Source organism: Ornithodoros turicata, chromosome 1 (genome assembly GCF_037126465.1).
Source record: "Ornithodoros turicata isolate Travis chromosome 1, ASM3712646v1, whole genome shotgun sequence".
NCBI lineage: Eukaryota > Metazoa > Arthropoda > Arachnida > Ixodida > Argasidae > Ornithodoros > Ornithodoros turicata.
In genome coordinates, this window is record NC_088201.1 from 7,779,526 (window position 1) to 7,798,872 (window position 19,347).

At 45.2% G+C, this 19,347-nt stretch overlaps 2 protein-coding genes and 1 non-coding gene across 3 annotated transcripts in view; 1 reads left to right on the forward strand and 2 right to left on the reverse strand.

Moving 5' to 3' along the window:
* LOC135377421 (bromodomain-containing protein 8-like) overlaps positions 1–9,516 on the forward strand; it is a 25,897-nt gene extending 16,381 nt beyond the window's left edge. Inside the window, exons 12-19 of the mRNA XM_064609810.1 lie at positions 1,185–1,324; positions 1,435–1,684; positions 2,999–3,350; positions 3,829–3,909; positions 4,020–4,088; positions 4,167–4,344; positions 4,642–4,749; positions 8,196–9,516. Coding sequence (XP_064465880.1) covers positions 1,185–1,324; positions 1,435–1,684; positions 2,999–3,350; positions 3,829–3,909; positions 4,020–4,088; positions 4,167–4,344; positions 4,642–4,749; positions 8,196–8,282 — 1,265 coding nt within the window. The 3' untranslated portion in view covers positions 8,283–9,516. The remainder of the gene's footprint in view (positions 1–1,184; positions 1,325–1,434; positions 1,685–2,998; positions 3,351–3,828; positions 3,910–4,019; positions 4,089–4,166; positions 4,345–4,641; positions 4,750–8,195) is intronic.
* Positions 7,792–19,198, reverse strand: LOC135377420 (eukaryotic translation initiation factor 3 subunit A-like). Its single transcript, XM_064609809.1, has 16 exons — positions 19,039–19,198; positions 18,283–18,473; positions 17,533–17,669; positions 17,173–17,395; positions 16,972–17,112; positions 16,523–16,906; positions 16,261–16,461; positions 15,101–15,403; positions 14,901–15,038; positions 14,065–14,616; positions 13,834–13,987; positions 12,807–12,972; positions 12,703–12,743; positions 12,476–12,637; positions 11,106–11,489; positions 7,792–9,510 (listed from the first exon to the last, which is right to left on the reverse strand). Exons 1-16 carry the CDS (start codon positions 19,085–19,087, stop codon positions 9,416–9,418), a joined length of 3,321 nt encoding a protein of 1,106 aa, XP_064465879.1. The 5' UTR covers positions 19,088–19,198; the 3' UTR covers positions 7,792–9,415.
* LOC135379671 (small nucleolar RNA U6-53/MBII-28) lies at positions 15,486–15,571 on the reverse strand. The gene has a single exon (XR_010419133.1). It is a non-coding gene; the product is annotated as a small nucleolar RNA U6-53/MBII-28 (small nucleolar RNA).
* Positions 19,199–19,347: the final 149 nt, after the last annotated feature.

Below are 19,347 nucleotides of genomic sequence, written 5' to 3' on the forward strand. Positions count from 1 at the left end.
TGTCTCTGGAACAGCACTGCCCTGCACAAAGAATGCGTAACAGGGGCGCGTTCACATTCGAGTAGACTGACCTTCCCGGTGCCTTGCCCCAAGCAGCTCTAACAAAAGGGGTGACAGTGATTCATGTCTTCTGGAAGGCCTGACCCGTCGATCCATGAGAAACACGCAACAAGAGCACAATTCGATCTTGGTAGAACACTAGAACTGACCTCCTGTGTTGTACACCATGCCGACAGTGGAGTATGGACCACAGGGTTTATGGCCTTCTCTATGGTCTTCTTTGTCGCACAAATCAGTCGCGTCTTACCTAGGGTTGCCACCTTTCAGAGTGAAAAATACCGGCTGAGGGAGAGGAGGTGGAATAGAGGGAAAGGAGGAAAGACTCGTGGGAAAGGGAAAGTGGGTGAGGAACGTTCTAGCTGGCTTGACACAATCACCAACAGCTTTGCACAACCACTGCTCTTGTACCCTCCGAACACAAGACGTAATAAATAACAATGATAATAATAATAACAATGAATAATAATAATAATGAATAACTAAGAAAACGACTGGTGACTGCGGAGTTTGGTCTGTACTCCAGATTTATTCACGCTGCATTGGAATGTTGAAGGAAACACCCCGTAAAAGCCCTTATGAAAGGTCTTGAGCCACAAATACCGGCAAAAGGCTGCCGGTATCACCTTCCTACCGGCAACCGGCAGAGGAAGCAAATAACCGGCCGTGCCGGTATAATACCGGCCTGGTGGCAATCCTAGTCTTACCTGCGAGTGCAGCTTATCTGCCCGAAAAGTTTCAAAACGTTCCTGAAAACGAGTCCTGCGGCTTATCTGCGGTGTGGCTTATACGCATGAAATTACGGTACTTTATTACAACAAGTTCGGGATTTAGCAGTTTAGCAGTTGGCACTATGCCAAAAAATGTAAATAAGGTGATGTGTTCCCTGGATGCATAGGAAATGCCAATTTCATTTCTCACCGATTATCATTGAGTGTTTTCACATTTAGTAGATGATCACTGGAAATCGCTGTGAGGTCAAACACAAACTCAACCAGTGCCCATGGCTTCACGAAGGGTTTCTAAGAACTCTAATAACCATGCTCCAACAATCTTAATTTTTAGCCATGACACGAATCTCCTCACATGTATCACAGGCCATAGCAATACCGCATTTTACATTGCAGCGGAATCTATAGTGGAGGCTGTTGCCTCAGAAGAGATGGTAGTAGAAGAAACTGTCATAGAAGACTCCTTGTCATCTGGAGTCAACATTGAAACGGAAGATGACAAAGTGAGCGTAAAATCGGAGACACTTGACCTTGAGGTATGTACTGCTCTGTGTTTACCAACAAGTAATGACAGACCTTTCTTCGGTGAAGCTATAGTTTAATTTTCTTTAATAAATAATCTTATCTTCACACGTCACTGGTGCAGAAGGGCGTGTCTGTGGATGCAGTTGACATTGCGGATGACAGGAGTGCGGAGGAGACCTTGACCAAGGACATAGTGTGTCCAGATAGTAAACCTTACGTTGAAGAAGATACGGAAGAGAAGGACGATGCAGAAGAACAGCAGACGGCCGACGAAAGCGAGAAGGAAGGCAAGGACACCGGCAGATCTGAAGACAATGACGACGAGCCATCCTCTCCCAGCTCCCCCAAGAAGAAGGCCAACCTTAAATTTGGTACAATGTGCACCATTTCCTATAAATTGACATCATGTTTATGCCACGGCCAAAAACTTGCAGCACGCGTGGCTTTTGGAAAACATCCTGCTGGCTTAAAAAGTTTCATGATGATTTTGAAAATACGTACTATACCTTGATTGTTTGATGAATGGAGGTGCAGAGCAATTGTGCCGTGCATGTGTACTAAGTGTTCACTTTTATTACTGCTTGTGATTCATATTTAGGTGTCCAAGAACACTGTAGAATGGAATTGGTGTTGGTGGACAACATTAAGTAGTTAGAGACGACGTTAAAATGCATTGCAATAGTTACAGAAGTAGTTTTAACTACCTTCCCTGAAAAGTAGTTGAACTACTAGTTAAACTACTCCATTGCGAAGTAGTTAGTAGTTATAGTTAAACTACTGTAGAAGTAGTCAGTGGCCATCACTGGTGTTTACGAACGCTGTGCATTTCTGTCAATTTTTGAAGATCTGCTGAGCCTGCACAAGTTTCGATGACGCGAGGAATGGGTGATGTAATCATAAGCCCACAAATTGCAATGATGTCATGTTCTGGAGAGGGCACTCGTCTCATAGCAACGGCGCCGTCGTCCGGGGAAGGTCACGTGGTGGAGAAGTCACGTGACACTGATCGAAAGAGGGGAAAATGAGAGAGATGTCTTCTCTCTCCTTTCTGTTTTCTCGAAGGTCGGAGTGGTCGGATGATATGTCACGTGGTGCTCCGCTAACGGAGTGCAAAAAGTGAGCCCCCCCCCCCCCCCCCCCCCCCCGGAAGACATGAAGGGCAACAACAGATGAGACAGATGAGAGCTGGGCATTCCGTCGGAGCCTATAACATGACGTCGCGGTTCTCAAAAATAAAAACTAATTTTCTCTAGCTTTCGCGGCACGTAGAGCCAAAATATGTTGCAGAAATGTAAAGTGAGGCAAGAAGATTTCAGTAACATAACTTTGGTAGGATTCTGAAGGCGTGAGATTTAGTCCGTAGTGCTGAAATCTCACTGCACTGCATGCCCAGTTTAACGCCCCTCATACAGCGAACCCTCATTAATTTAATTAATTATGTAATTAAAATTAAATTTAATTTAAAAACCCTAGAGCTCTTTGTCCATTTGAAAATATGGCACAAAATACAAGATCTGTGGGGAAATTAGTTAAGGCATGCGCCCGCAATCATCTTTTTCTAATTCAAGAAAATATGGCTTAGCTCAGTTTGGAAATCAACACTAGTCACTACAAAAAATGTTTTCATAAGTACACATCCGCTGCTTGACTGTTCCCAGAAGATGAGGATTTGTTCGTCCATGCAGGTATGTTGCGTAGACGAAATCCGCTACGTTTAGTCGAAGAGGAAGAAGAGGACCGAGACTCGAAGGACGCTTCCATGCCAGAGACTCCAAGCTCGGCATCGCCGGCAGCTGAAACTTCTTCAAATGTTGACGAGCCAGCGAGCGAAGATGCCGATGATGAGAAATTGAAAGACGACAAATCCTCTGTGGAGGACGTAAAGACCCCAGAGACCCCCGCGGTGGACACTAAAGACGATACCTCGCAACATGCTGACTCTGGCGGAGAGGAAGTAGCGAACGAACTAAGCAAGCACTTTGCTGGCACATCGATGAGCGATTCTGTTCCAAACAGTCCCGCATCAATGCTGCACAGGTGGGTCGCCAAGAGTGCTTAATTATTTGTCGTGAGATATGCGGGTCTGTTCTCGGAAAGCTCGCACATAATAATACTCCGACGTAATTTCTCATTCCCCATAACATTGTTATTAAGGAATGTACTTTTAGAATATGTGTGGCAGTGCAAGAATTTATACAGGGTGTTCAAAATTAAGCTTTCACTAGCACTTTATAAATAGGCGAACAAAAGGAAACTGGTGCTACTTTTTCTGTTCCTTGAGTAAGAAACAGGTGCTACATAATTAGCAGCACCTGTTTCTTACACAAGTAGCGTAAAGTTATCATCCTATTTCCTGTCATCGCTGTGTTTGCATAGCGCTCGTGAAAGCTTAATTTTGAACACCCTGTATATTGTGTAAGACAAACCCTCACTTTCTGAAACATACTTTGTGATCCTGTGGGATATTTTGTGTAGCTTCGTGCCTGTACTTATTTCTGATGGCTATGCATCGCAGTGACGACCCTGAAAGCTTGCGGGACTACAAGCTTTGGAAGAAGGCCATCATGTTGGTTTGGAGGGCTGCTGCCACTCACAAGTTAGTCTCTCAATGTTTTCATAGCATACAGTACCTTTACAGGGAAGGGAGTGCACCACAACCAGTATTTTCGAGGCATAGAAAACACTTGTATTTCTAAAAACTTCCAGGTATGCCAATGTTTTCCTTCACCCAGTGACAGATGAAATGGCACCTGGGTATCACAGCATTGTGTACAGGTAGGATCAATAAATTTACATTGTTGCGACAGTGACCCTTTTCTATTGCTTACTGTTTCTTTGCATTATATTTTATAGGCCGATGGACCTCCTTACTATCAAGAAGAACATTGAAAGTGGTTACATCAAGACGACGCTGGAATTCCAGCGGGATATAATGCTCATGTTCCAGAATGCCATCATGTATAATAGTTCTGACCATGATGTTTTTCACATGGCCATTGAAATGCAAAAGGAAGTCATGGGTCACATTCAGGTACAGTTTTATGCCCACATTTCTGCCTACATCTTGCTCCTAGTAATTATGCCGTCACACACATGTTGTGTACTCTTGTACTACTTTAGATGTACAAATGATGCAAGAAAATTTTATTCAAAAATTTCGGTGGCTTTTGCCTTAGAGTTGAGAACTGTAAAAGTTACTCGATTAGTTAAACTTGGTGACATCATTGTCCAATAATTTTGCCAGTTTTTGTCACATCTCCAGCGTGTTCACTGTCATGATTGTACAGCGAATGAGTGTGCTTTTTAATCCCATTGCGAACTTCTGCAGGATTTCTTAGCCACGCAGCTTATGGTGAGGACAACAGAAACCAAAACATTACGTGGCCGTGAACGAGATGTTCGTGAGAAGAAACCAGAGACTCCAAAAGAGGAAAAGGTAAGGGGTTACATATTCATAACGGACGTGGAATATTAGGAACCTTGGGAAGTGTTACATAGCGGTTGTTTTGGTTGAGAGGTACAGTAAAACCCGCGCACAACGATATATACCTCGTAGAACGATAGTCTTTACTTTTACTCTCAAAATATACATTGTCTCTATGGAGAATGGAACCATGCACGACGATAAAGTTGGCCCTTCTGAATACTGACACCATCACGCTCGCGGACTAACTTAGGCAACGCGCCGTTGGGCATTGCACCCTTTCGTAAATTGTAGGACACGGCGGGAACACTGCGGGGCCAGGAGGATGCACCCTTAGTAGGGGTGTGCGAATATTCGAGTTCTCGAATTCGAATCGAATACCAAACGCTCAAACTATTCGATTCGCGAATCGAATATCCAATATTCGAATATTCCACTAATATGAACGACACAACCCGAAAGTGGGCTTCACCTGATGCTTCCGTGCATGAGGTGAAGCCTGCTTTACGAAATTGCCCTTGTTGCAGAACCAACACAGGCGGGACGGGGTTTTGTTTGAGACAACGTTATCCAAAGTTAGTTTTGTAGACATCGTCTGTGAACTGTGGGACTTTGATTTGATGTCTGTGAGGTTGCCTTTAAAAAGTTAGAACTCTCGAATAATGACTACAGCCCCACGAACAAGAAGGGTGTCTTAAAGATGTCCTTTACATCTAAAATTTCAGTAGTGCAACTTCCTGGGGCGAGTGCAAAAAAACTAAAGGGTGTTCATGGCAAAGCTGAGGCAGGATGCCAATTCGTTTGTTTCACAAATGGCCTGTGGTTGTCTGAAGCAATTACAGCCTCATCCGTGTAACATGCTACTGCTGGACATAAAATTTTGAAATGAAGGTAACCACTCTAGTACTCCAGTAAGTGTAGGCTCAGCTGGAAAGCAGGAAGCACTCTCGTGTAAAATTAAAGAGTAGGGGCTTTAAACGGAAGAATTGCACGCGTCTCTCTTGTGACAGTTAATGCCAGAAATATTGCACTAAAGCCATGGGCTACAAAATGGAAACTTTTAGTGCGAAAGTCACATATTGTAAATTTTGCACAAATGTTCGATATTCGATTCGGTATTCGGAATTTTTTCCCCTCATTCGATTCGATATTCGATTCGACTTAAAATATTCGGATTCGCACACCCCTAACCCTTAGTCATCACACCCTTTGGGTACGGAAGTCCGCACGGGAAGTCGAGGTTCCCGTCGGAGACGGTCAGTCGTACTCTGGTGACCTGCCGTTCACGACACATCTGCTCTCGGACTCCTGCTTTGACGCATTATCGGTACCTCTGTCAGCGATGGCGTCACAACCAAAGAAACAAAAAGCGATAGACTTGGATGTCGAGCGATCGTCGAGGATCATCACCGCAGAACAAAGGTGGCGTCCATCGTTCGAAAGTACGGCCTGTCGCAGTCGACGGTGTCAACAATCCTGAAGACTGAGAAAGTGCGAAAAGAAGCAGCCGGTGACAGCGAAAGTACGAAGCGCGAAAGGATCTGAGAGCGTGCGTACGAAAAAGTCAAAGACGCACGCGCAGGCGCGCTTCATGCTGTTGACGTTCTCAAGAATTGGGAGCGCGGGCTGCCGGCTCATTACGTCGCCCGCCTCGACGCAGTTGAACGGGCATGACGTTGTGCGTATCTACAACAGCAACCGAAAGCAATCGGAGCTGACGAGCTATTTTGAATAAAATGTTTGTATTTCCACCCTCTTTCGTAGCATTCGTCGTGGAATAACGTGCAGTGCGCAGCTTTCGTAGGATGGCTCTGACCTGGGTCAGCCCTCCTGTGGCGATATCCCTCACCTAACGATTAAATTCACTCATAAATTCATTTAAATTCATTAAATTCAGTCACAACTGTCGATATCGTTATACGCGGGTTTCACTGTATAGAGAGCAGCGTAGGGAATGTGCATAACCTTCCAAACTAAAGAGCTGATGGAAGTGCAGGATTGTAATGAACCGTAGCCGTGTTCAACTCGAGGAGGAAAAGAAATCTAGTCCGTCAGCTCGCAAAGTATTGCTGCGCGGCAGATAGGGTGTCTGGACACAGAGAGGTCAAGCTCCCTCCTACACCAGGCAGTGTAATCCACCATATTCACTCTGCTTCCGTATTGGCTGTTAACGCTGGTCGCCTGACACTACGCTGAGGCAGAAAGTGTGCATGATGGTGCATGATGGAGCTGCAGTATTTCTCCTGGTGCACTATTGCATCTCCTTATCTCCAACGGCACATGTAGTTGACGGGCTAGATTTAGATAAAACGGCAAGGACACAGGCGAGCTGGTGGTTACGTACCCCCCCCCCCCCCCCGAGATTGGGGGGAAAACAACCAAACACTCGGAGTTTAATCATGCGTGGACTAGATTTGTTTTCCTTCTTTAGTTGAGCATGACTATAGATTTTTTTATTTTTTTCATACCTAAAAATTTGACATGTATCGTACTTACTCACATAATTTGCACACCTTAGACACAGCAGTAACTTCAGTAGCACTGACAGTGTGGTGAAAGCCACACAGTAAGCAGAAACCAATCGGCGCAGTCGCTGATGCGCTTGGCAAAAATGCGGGTGCACAAATTATGCAAGTAAATACAGTACTAGGAAATTGTACCTTTTGTATTGCATTTGGGAGAGGGAAACGAAGGCGAAATCCTCCTCTCCCATGTAAAGTCCCCGTAGAACAGTGGATTGATGGCAGTTGAAGAAACCATTCCCAAAATATTTTTCTGGCTCACAAAGCCTAGCGCACATAATTTTGATGCTTAAGAACGAATCCCTCCCAACTTTAATGACATTTGTGAATGTTTGTGTGTGCTGTCTTCGCCTGTGGTAATCAGCGAATGGTCTAGCTACATCAGTTTGAAATTGATCTAGCTTTATATAATTCCTGTACTTAAAAATACTGCTCCAACTAGTACCATGTACATGTTGAAGCAACTGCAGTACAACGTGGAATGTTTATATTCGTGGCAACAGTTGCTTGAGCATAGGAAGAGACATACCAGTTGATATGAAATGCCGTTTAATGACAACATTTGTGCTGTAAAACAAAGGATTTTGTTAATATAAGCTTGATCCAAGCAAGTTGTTACTACGCTGTTCAACCTTTTGCAAGCCCTAGCAATTTTGAACCTCAAATGACTGTTGATGAGCTCAGAAGGGAAGTCTTTCTACATTGTAACTGGCGTACTCTCTAGCTTCCAGCTTAGCTTAATCATCCATTTGAACTGGCATGCATTTGTTCAGTGATTCACTATGCTACTCCCTCAAGGACGATGGAGAGTTATAGCCACAGCCAATAGGTACAGTGAGGATAGCTTTCGCTGTTACGCGGAGTTGTGCAGGGTTCGCAGAAAGGGCCTTAATTACGTAACAGAAGGAAAGAACAAAAAATGAAATATCCTTACAGGAGGATGAAAAGAAGAAGAAACCCACACCTGGGGCACCCACCGAAGAACCGCAGGCAAAGAAACGCCGCACTCGTACCAATGAGTGACCTCCCCCGCCCCAAAATATTTGCACATCATTTATGTACATGTCCACATAACATATTCACTGTATTATACCACCACCAGGAATAGTGGAGGTCGTTTTGTGCCCCACCATGTACGGCAGTCCCTGTGGATACCCCCCTTTTGTAGCTCTTTTGTATTGTATTATGCCATAACTGGCTGCAAACGTTTTTGTCCAAGGCAGAACATAGCACTCCAAGTTGGTAATCAAGAGATCATTTTCCATACTTGCTCAAGTGGAAGCTGACTGAGCAACATTACGGTACAGACAGTTAACGATCTTCTCAGAATTAAGTGTAACGCAAGAACATGGCGAAGTTGAATTAGAGAGGTAATGCATAGAACAGATTTTGTATCTCAAACAATTTTGTATTTAACATGGGGTGCCAGGGTATTGCCAGCGGAACCTTGCTTTGCAGCCATTCCTTATATGTAAATGGAAGAAATGTGAGCAATGTGACCGGGTGGATTTTAAGAGCTGCACTTTGTGTAGTGTCTGTATATTACTACAACAGCTTTGTACTGTTTACATCTTAAGCTTTTTTTTTTTTTTTCCTTCCTACTGTACAGTTCTTGCATCTGGCCAAAGTGTGGCCACTTTTTTTTTACTGCAACATTGTTCGAGCCTGTGTAATCACATCTGTGTATGGCATTTTGTAGTTAGTAATTTTTACACCCTGTAACCCTCATTGTTAACAACATTGGCTGCTTACGTGCTGTAACAGTGGACCTTCCCAGTAAAAAAAAAAGACTCAAAGAATTTGTTGCAAGGCTTCTCCCCCGTTTTATTTCAATTTTGAAGAGTGTCAACAAAATGCGAATAAGCTCTCCAAGGCTACATAACCACACTTCCGTTTTTCTTTTTCGGAAGTGAAGCAGCGTAGAGCAAAAACCCAGGTTCGCAATTACATTTCTGTGCTCCTCCTACGCTGTGGTTGGGCTTTGAACCCTGCACATAGTAAACGTGCGACCTCAATAAATCATACAGCATTATTGGTTACACGGAAGATGGGATGCTAATAAAAAACTAACGGGATGGGCCTGGGACCAAAGTGCCAAAACTGGGGTTTCAATTGCACACCCACAACAGTTTCCAAGCACAGCCCTCTACCAGAGTCTAACGGGCAGTCTTCCAGCCCTCTTCGTCAGCCTCATCTTGAGGTTTGCTTGAACGGTCCTCCTTGTCACGCCAAGAGACTGAGAAGCAGTCATCTGCAAATAGCAAAGTATGGCCACCACCATAACTGGTTTGAACAGGTTCCACATAGGCTTTTTCATGGTTTTCTCACAACACTGGACATGCACAGAAGTGAACAACAAAAGTGGCAATACACCCACTTAATGCTCCTGAATAGCAAAAGATGTACTGGTTGCAACACGCTTGTCTGAATTATCCCATCTCAAATCTCCCGGTGTTGAAAGGTAATTTATCTTGAGTATTGAACAAGAGCAGCATATGGTCTTTGTTTAAATACAATATTGGAAGAACACTTCCGAGAGCAACCAGGGAAATATGGGCTCCAGAACTACTGACAGGCAATTCCATACAACCGTACTGCAACCAGTGGAAGAACCAAGCCTTGAAGCTAGTCAACCTTTTCAGAGCCATTATTAACCACAAGTAGGGTAGTGCAAATAGTGTATTTGAACAGAGTGCTCATGTATTTGATATTAGATTCGAATAGTATTTCCTCGAATAATTTGAATTTATTTGAGCCATCGGTCACCCACTGTAACAACATGCACATCTGTTTGTTTCTACAGGCTAAATTTGGCTGATTTTGTGATGCAACGACTCCAGCTTTTGTCTTAATATTTTACGATTAAACAGCATCTAAAGCCCCTAATAATGCAGCATATTTTTCAACATTGAAGCGTTACTTCGAAGTGCTGCTTTAGGTAGCATTTCTTTGCTGTTTTGGTTCAGGAAGCCTGAAAGCAATCACCTGCAGCAAAACCATAATGTGGCACGAAAATTCGCGACCGTGGGTTGCTTTCATTCCGATAGCTGGAGGCACTTTGGTTAGCTAGAAGGGATCAAGACATGGGGCCTTTCTTGGCGTTTCCAAGGCTCAATGACATTATTGCCTCGAGTTTGAGGTAAAACACAGGGCCCTGTCTCTCTTGCAGACTGTGTATTAAAGCTTCATTGCTGGTTCGTGAGTCTGTGGTGTGTTAGTCTCGTCCTTTGTTTTACCTCAAACTCGACGCAATGTTAACGTCAGCTAGCTTGCCTACTCCTATTACGTTCATCTCCAAGGCTGGCTGAGACACCGAAAAGAATGACTCGTTATAGTTAGGGCCTGACTTTTTCGGGTTTTATTTTTGGCCAAATTCGGGGGGTAAATATCGGGTGATATTTTTCATTTGAAAATTCGGGTGTATTCGGGTTAAATCCCGTTACGGCATATTCTGTCGTCAGGAATTCGGGTGTATTCGGGTGATTTTTCTTTGTTTAATAAAAATTTGTCTTAGCACGGAACTAATGTTTAGCAATGTTATCAAACTTTATTTTAATGCACGCTTATGAGTGTGCCACGCGACCCGAATGTTTTCGGGTAGATTCGGGTTAAACCTGAATTTTACAGATTTCGTTCGGGGGGTAAATATCGGGCGGATACGGGTTTAACCCTAAAAAGTCAGGCCCTAGTTATAGTGTACTTTCGGGACAATAAGCGTCTAAAATATTAGCGTAAAAGTGATGCATAGAAGTATTCTTGTTGTGAGGTGTTGAAGCTTGTATAGCATCATATTATTTAAAGGAGTGCAAACATTGCTTTCAAGAAATTCGGGGAATACATCCTCACCTTTCCGAGGGGGAGGCCGGCTGTCATCTTTCCTCCAGGAAGTTCCTCCCGGCGCCGCACCACCACCGCGGGGGGCGTCCCTGCTTCCCCACTTGCTTCCCATGTCTCTGCCGCCACGAGGTCCTCTCTCGTCCCCGATGTCTCTGCCGCGTGGGGGGCCACGATCAAAGTCGCGGCCCTTGCCGTCAAATTCTCTGTCCCGGTCGTCTCGGCGCCACATGCCTCCTCCTCCTCGATCTCCGCCTCTTTCCCCACCACGATCTCCCCCACGCCTTGCCCCGGCACTGCGCCAGGAGCCGCGTTCAGAATCGTGCCGTTCCTCGCGCTCTCCATCTTCGCGATCCTTCCGCCACCGGGACTCTGGTGCTCGTGGTGATGGCCGAACTGCGAGAGTAATTGTGCGTCGGATCAATGCTTGCCCTTTACAGGAATAACGATACAATACAAAGTAAAAAGCAACGCCAAAGTCCAATTAACTGTGATTACACTGAGGGAAGGTAAAACGGGTAGGAACACTTTATTACAATTGAGATGAACGAGGCTTTCGTGCAGAGCCTTGCACTTCGTCGGGTTAAAGAGTAGCCGTACAACGGGACGTATACATACCAGTAGAAAGGGAGGGAGAAAGGGAAATAGAAAAGCAAAAACACAATCGAAGACACTTATCTAGCTGAGGGAGTTGAAAAAACACTAAGTAAAATAAGTAAAAAGCGAAGCAGACCAGACAAGACCAAAAACTAGCAGAAAGGGAGAGGGAAATAGAAAAGGGCTGTAGTTTTAAAGTGTTCCTACCCGTTTTAAATACTTTGGAAAGAACGAGAACGGGTCACTGCTCTATGTTGTGTTGCCTGTGTGCATCTTTTTAGCGCTCTTATCGTCGAGGAATCGTACCAACGGGCCCAAATGGATGTTTGAGAGAACAAGTAGTTTTGATGTCAAACCTTGACACAGTGGACGTTACATTTATCGCCAAGCAGCGAGAGTTCCTGAATAGGAATCTGGATAAAATGGCATGAAACCTCGTAAAATCAAACTAGCATAGCTGACTAGCATAGCTGACTAGCATAGCCAAAACTAAGGGAACTGGGCAGGCCATCAGAAGCTGGCCTTTTTTTTTTTTTTTTTTTTACAAATTCCCACTAATAAATAGAGCTGGGCACTGTGTTTAAGCTTTGCACGAGCTGGTGCAAAAATGTCAGTGCGCCAACATAGCTTAAGCCTTTGGAGGTACATGGGTTGAGACAACCCGCAAGTTTAATGGCTGATGCACCTGCGCCGGACCTGCACTGTGCAGGCTTCAGATGGGCGGAGACCAGCGATAACTATATGGGAGCAGACCTTCAAATAGAGCCATACCACACAGTCCTTACCATCATCAGCCTTGTGTTGTCTCCAGTTGTCTTCTTCGATGCGAGACTCCTTTTCAGTATCACGGTCGCGCCCCCATGGCCGTTCTTTTGGCGGTTCCTTGTCATCGTCTCTGCCTCGACGAGGTCCATCACGGTCTGCATCACGATTATCCCTTGCGCGAGCTATAAAAAATTGAGAGTTGAACAAGTCAATAAAAATGCGGAATAAAAATTATGCAAAATCTTACTTGGTCTCCAAGGTTCGTTCTTGCGCTCCGGTTCACTATCACTGCGGAGAAAATTCACAGTGTGAGGCAGACTGTATTTGTAGATGTATTTATGAGAGACTTACCGTTTGCGCCAGTTCATTTCTTCAGTTCGAATTTCTCGTTTTCTCTCCCCTTCTACATTCATTTTTTCCTCCTCCTCCATTCTACGCTGTTTCTCTTCGATCTCTCGTTCGCGAGCCAGCTTGATTGCTTCCATGTCCTTGAGCTTTGCCAAACGTTCCTGCTCAGCTGCAAAGCAGTGCACAGTAACGCGTGTAAGATACTGTGATTCATGGCAAGGCTTATCATTAGAGCCTGAAGTTTTCGGGAAATATTTTGTCCTACATTCCGGGGGTAAAAATCGGGTAAATAAACGTGCACTAAATTTATGCAAATTCGGGTGAAAAAACTTCCAGCATGTTACTAACTGTAGCGGTTTGGTACAAACGGTGATGTAACTGCATTTTTCTGCCAAACAAGTAAGTTAGTGCATTCCTACAGACATCCCAGTGAGGGCAATTTGCCGGGTAAAAATCGGGTTTTACCCTAAAGAGGCAACCCTCAATTCGGGGTGCAAATTCGGGGAAGAATCGGATAAAACCCTAAAACTTCAGGCTCTACTTATCATCGAGACTTCGAGGCTTTAATGCAGAATCAATCACAGCAACTCCAATGTAAAATGCGAGATCTTTTCTCATAATTACTACTGCAAATTGGTTTTAAACACCACAGTCAGTAATGGATGCAGATACATTACATTTGATAGCTAAACTTACTAATCAAAAGACCTAGAGCCAATCGCAAAGAAAAAAAGAATGCGAGTAGACGACACAGTTTCTACCAATGCGCCTATGACTACATCAGATGCACAGCACATATGGCATAAAAAGCGAAGTAGACACTGTGCTCAGAGAGCTGTTCAAGCTGAACGCATTGTGATCGCCGAAAGGCATCACTCAGTATTAGCATGGCAAACTCATCACCGCACAGTGGCATAATCTCGCAATTTACCGTAAATGTGAAAAAAAAAAAAAAAAATAGCAGCTCAAAATGTACAAACAGACAGTCCAGTGGTGCAGCACCGTATGAGGTGCTGAGACCTCTACCCACCACGCCTTTGTTCCTCGAGCAGCTGGTTACGCTCCGCCTCTTCTTTCTCGGTGACGTACTTCTCGCGACGGGATTCCTTACGAGCTGCCTTGCGCTCGGCGAGTCTCTGCGTCCGCTCCTCTTCGAGATGCTTTTCAAACACGCGCCGTTTCTCCTGCAAGACACACACACACAAGTGGTGATCCTCTACCGTCCTCATCCTCATCCGTCCCAGACACAACGTTAACTCACCTTGTAGACGGAGTAACGGTCGGCGGTGAGTTTGTTGAGGAAGTTCTCCTTGTCTTCCTTCATGCGCAACATGCGTTTCTTGTGCTGGAGCGCCAGCTCGCGCTCCTGGATGAGCAGCTTGATCCGCTCTTCTTCTTTCTGCTGCCAGAACTTCTCGTCCTCCACCTTGAACTTCTCGTAGGCTTCCTGGAGCAGCGGAATCTCCTCGATCCTCTTCGCTCGCTCCATGTAATCCACTTTACGCTCCTGCTTTTTCAGCTTCATCTGCATCTCCTTGCGTTCGCGATCCAGCTGTTCCACTTGGCGGTTCAAAATCTCTTCCGGATCGAGCCGCTCTAGCTCCTTCTCTTCGAGCCCCTCAAAGATCCGCGCTCCTATGTCTGTCTTGCGGAGCAGCTCGATCTTTTCCAGGACCACCTTTTTCTTCATCTCGTCCTGCTCACGCTGGCTACGTTGCTTGGCACGTTCTTCTGCCTCTCGGACAATACGTTCTTCTTCTGCCTCCCGCAGCTTCTGCTGTCTTTCTTCAATCTGTTTCCTTTCTTCTTCCTCCTGCAATATTATTGTGCATTGCATCAAGGTGTGAAGTTAAAACAGACAATGGGGCTGAAACAGATTTCTTTCCAAAGCAGTAATACTCACGAGCCTTAAACAACACTTCATCTATAGAAGAACTTTGCTTTTGGACTAAAGTCTAATCCCCTTATAACACCATGTTTAACATATATTGTCTGTTTCACGAAGGCTCGACCGTACTAAAAGCATTTGAGTTATACTCCAGTTGTATACCGAAAAATAGTCATTCAAACGCGACATAACGTCTTCTGACTGCTCACCCTCTGGATGGTCAAGGTTTCCAGAAGTTCCTTGCGAGCCTCAATGATCTGCTGGCGCTCCAGTATTTTCTTGTGCTCTTTCTTGAACACCAGCCTGTAGGCATCTATGATGTGCATCTTGAGCTCTTTCGTCGATTCCTGCACGCAACGGAGAACCGTAAGAAAACCGTCCGGTCACCTACTGCTGCCATCAAACCTACCTTTATCTGCTCTGGTCGAATCAAATGTACAGATCGCTGGAGAACAGAATACAACTTGACCAGCTGGCAGCGAATTTGTTCGCTGGGCATTCCTTGTAGGTGAGGGCCTTCAATGACTTCCTCGCGTTGGGAGACGCTCAGTTCAGAGCCAAAGTGGAGGCAGTGGCGGCTGTGGTCAATGCGCACCTGGAGGTCATTTCGCCTCACGGCCTCTACCACCATGTTCTCCAGGTAGAAGGCGGTAGCAAACGGGGCCAACTCCAAGAGGCGGGAAAACTCAATGGTCTCGTAGACTTGCGAAACCTGCAAGGGCAGAGTTTTGACAACTACTCCGCCGCACCCGGTTGTCAAATTTTGGAATGACCGATGACGATGCAAAAGACACTGTGCTCAGATAAACATTCAAGCTGAACGCATTGTGATCGCCTAAAGGCATCACTCAGTATTAGCATGGCAAACTCATCATTGCACAGACGTGATGCACACTCGGAGAACGACGAGTCGCGATGGCACGACAGGCTGCCAGGGTGGAAACAGTACCTGGAGATCTACTGAAACCCTTTTCTCAAAATAGTCCCGCACATTACATGAATAGGGCCTGACTTTTTAGGGTTAAACCCGTATCCGCCCGATATTTACCCCCCCCCCCTTCGAACGAAATCTGTAAAATTCGGGTTTAGCCCGAATCTACCCGAAAACATCCCGGTCGCATGGCACACTCATAAGCGTGCATTAAAATAAAGTTTGATAACATTGCGAAACATTAGTTCCATGTTAAGACAAACTTTAAAAGAGATCACCCGAATTCCTGATGACAGCATATGCCGTAACGGGATTTAACCCGAATACACCCAAATTTTCGAATGAAAAATATCACCCGATATTTACCCCCCCCCCCCCCCCGAATTTGGCCAAAAATAAAACCCAAAAAAATCAGGCCCTATAACATGAATTGTGGAAGACTACCGAAAATAATGTGTTAATGATGTCGCCTGTCCTTTCTTGCTGTCACCCTTTCTCCAAATTAGCTTCATTTGAAGCGCACATGCCCAAGAAAAATGTATCGCATGCGAGTCAATGTCATTTGGCAAGGGTGCGTCTTTAGGTAACCTTAAATTAGCACACGGAAGTAGGGCGAGCCTGCACTAGTAACCACGTACCTCTTTGAGAAGCCGCATGACGGTGATGTCTTGCAGGGCCGAAACGTATACGCGAAGCTCGGAGCATTCCTCCCATTTGTTGATGAAGTCGAAGCACTGTGTCACGCGGCCACAGAGCTTGAGGGGGTGGAAGTCAACTTCCAACCAGCGATAAAGGTCTTGCAGCTGGGTAGGCGCAAGGCCCACAACTCCCAGTCGGACCTGTTCAGAACAGCCACTGCCTAAGCAAAGACCCTGAAATAGGTTATACGTCGTTCCTTACCAGGTCCTTGACAAGGGAGGCACGAGTCGGGGGCCCAGTGAGCCCCAGAAGAGTTGCCAAAAGGCGTTGGTTCTTGTCGATCACGTTCTCGTCCGTCTCTACAAGCCTGTCAATTTCGGGTCTGTTTGGAGGCATGGGAACGGCAAGGGTGGCTAGCACCACGCGAGATGCCATCTTCTGAATCTCTTCGGAAGTGATGTTCTTCTTGAGGTCCTTCGCTAAGTGGAAGTAACGGAAGAGGGCTGACGCGTGGAACAAGTGGTTCCCAGCTTTCCAAAACACTAATGCTAGTTTCTGGTAATAGTTTGCCATCAGCTGAGGCTTTGGGGACTTCTTGGAAAGGGTCATCAAGCCGTGAATGTCCTCGGTTGCTTTGTAGGCTTCCTAAATGGGACGAACGGTATCAATGAGCCGCGACATCTAATCGTCGTTGCTAAGGGGAACCATACCTGCCACAACTCCATCTGAATGGCACTGTCCAACTGGACGAGTCTGGTCTCCAGATGCATGGCCTGGCTGTCGGGGTTGTTGAGGTTGACGGCCGTCTGCTGACTCTGGTGACGATGGATGTGACCCAAATGCGTTCTCAGCTGCAACGTTGAAATGGTATTCAGCTGCGCTCATACGCAAGTGCCCGCGGCAGAGCTTACGTGGTCACAGAGCTTCCGGAATTCAGTTTTGCGATTGTACTTTAGGCAAAACTTGAACGCCTGCTGAGCAATGTCGTGGTACAGGCGCTCCACGCGAGAGTTGTTTCGCAAAAGCTCGAGGCACTGGCGGTAAGACTCCCACAAGAACTTCACCCACGGGGTCAGTACTACCCGGTCAGTTCGATCTTGCGTGTCTTCACTGCTTACAGCACTCAGCAAGAGACTACAATGAGGATGATTATCGTACAACTGCTTAACCACTCCCTTATTGAGCAATAAGGGAATACGGCGATTCCCTTATCACCCAACAAAGACATATCTCCGAACTACTCCTTTCAAAAACAGAAAAAGGTTGTTAACCTCTCAGGTGTCTGCACGTTGTCAAGATCATCGATGTCGACCACTGCCTGTTGCGACTCTTCTCGGGCCGCTTCGGTCTTTTCCTCGGCAAGATCGAGATACCCGCGTACCACATCTTCCAGGGATTTGATGTTCACCTTGGCAAACAATGTAACACTTAATGATTGCCATTGACATTCTGAACTTCACAGCCATTGACTTTCGACTGAGGAAATGAGCATTACTTGTGAACCGCTAAGATGGTCCTGTGTCTGTCCGTACAAATTGTTCTATTGGGTGGTAGGAGGATGCTAACGAAATGACACTTGGCATTTCTCAAAAACCTGCTTCATTCATCACCGTATAAGAAACAAAAACCCAAGAAACGCAGGTTGAGGGGTTTCTAGAGGGATCAAAGGCCTCTTGCACACACTCGAGATCATCGCTCTTGCAAAATCTGCTGCAGCAACGAACGAACGATTTATGGAGGAGGGCTTTCGCTGCTCCTTTAAAATCTTCCGTTCATTGACAGCACTTGCGTACAACTGAGTTAAAATACCAAGCAAATTAACAGTATTGCTAGATTAACTAGATTAAGCAGTACACTATTATAGTAGAGAAGAGCTGCTCTGCCATAAACTTTAACAACTTTGTGTCGCTCATCCTCTGTGCTTAAATTCAAACTTCAGTTCGCTTTTTCAAATGCAAAAGCTTCTCTATGGAGTGTAACAGCATCAAAGTGAGCAAATTTCTGCGTTATTATTGCCTTACCTGTTGGCATATGTTACGGTACTGGAACAGGCCTTCTTTGGCAACATGGCTCTTTTTCAACTCCACACAGAGTTCCAAGTACTGTTGCATAATAGGCTCATGGACCTTTTGCCATGTCCTATGTTTCCGACTCTTGATGACATCGTACAAGGCATCAAGGGCACGGTGCTTTTTGCCAACATCGATGAATTCTAAAAACAGTAAACACGGGAGTCTTAAGTCACACACTGAAAACCATTGTTTACAGGCGACTTTCAACCCCTTTATTACATCAGCACACTCCAATCACCCCTACGTAGCAAGATCAGTTCAATATGCTTAAGGAATGTCTCTAACACGACGCCCTGTATGTAACACATGTCACGTGTCCCCCCGTGTAACCCCATTCTTCAACCCAACATATGCAAAAGCATGCACGTGGAAAGTAATAGTTTGCATCGCAATTTATGTACAATCACAAACCTGTGTGCGATGAGTTGTTCGTAATTTTCTATACTTATGTGTTGAAAACAAGTTTTTGTGCTTGAAAGCATTGGTGACGCATGCAATGCCGCACCACTAGGTCCCGGCAACATTGCGATATCACAGAAAATAACGTAGTCACACAAACAAATTAAGCAAAGCGATGTAGTAACGAACACGCTGTAATACAATAAATGAGTTTTAAGCTACAAAGAATCTGGCGATCAACAAATATGCGGATGCCCAAGCACGAGTTGTAAGGTTTGACTTTGAGTAATAATCTAGCAGTCTTACCACGAGCTCTTTTAAGGGCATTTTCAGGGCGTTGAAAATACGTTGGCATGTTCAGCGAGAGAAGATTAGATCATCTGACGACTGAGCAAAATACCGATGGCAAACCCGCCAGATTTCGATTATCACCCCAAAAGACGTGCTTCACAGAAATAAAATGGCGAGAAAAGATCACGTGACTATTCATTAACCGCGTTCCTAAAATTGATCGATTGTTTTTCTTTGCAGTTATATGTTTCTGATAAAACTTATATGCATTTATGTCTCAACCATAATTACTACCGACTCAAAAGATTGAGATGGCTTATGTGT

Bases quoted from the DNA above. Each gene is read 5' to 3' on its own strand.
- LOC135377420 (XM_064609809.1), bottom strand. From the start codon at position 19,087: ATGCCAACGTATTTTCAACGCCCTGAAAATGCCCTTAAAAGAGCTCGT. The intron at 18,474-19,038 runs GTAAGACTGCTA...TACTGTTTTTAG, and splicing joins TGCCCTTAAAAGAGCTCGTG to AATTCATCGATGTTGGCAAA. The intron at 15,404-16,260 runs GTACGTGGTTAC...CTGCCCTTGCAG, and splicing joins TCATGCGGCTTCTCAAAGAG to GTTTCGCAAGTCTACGAGAC.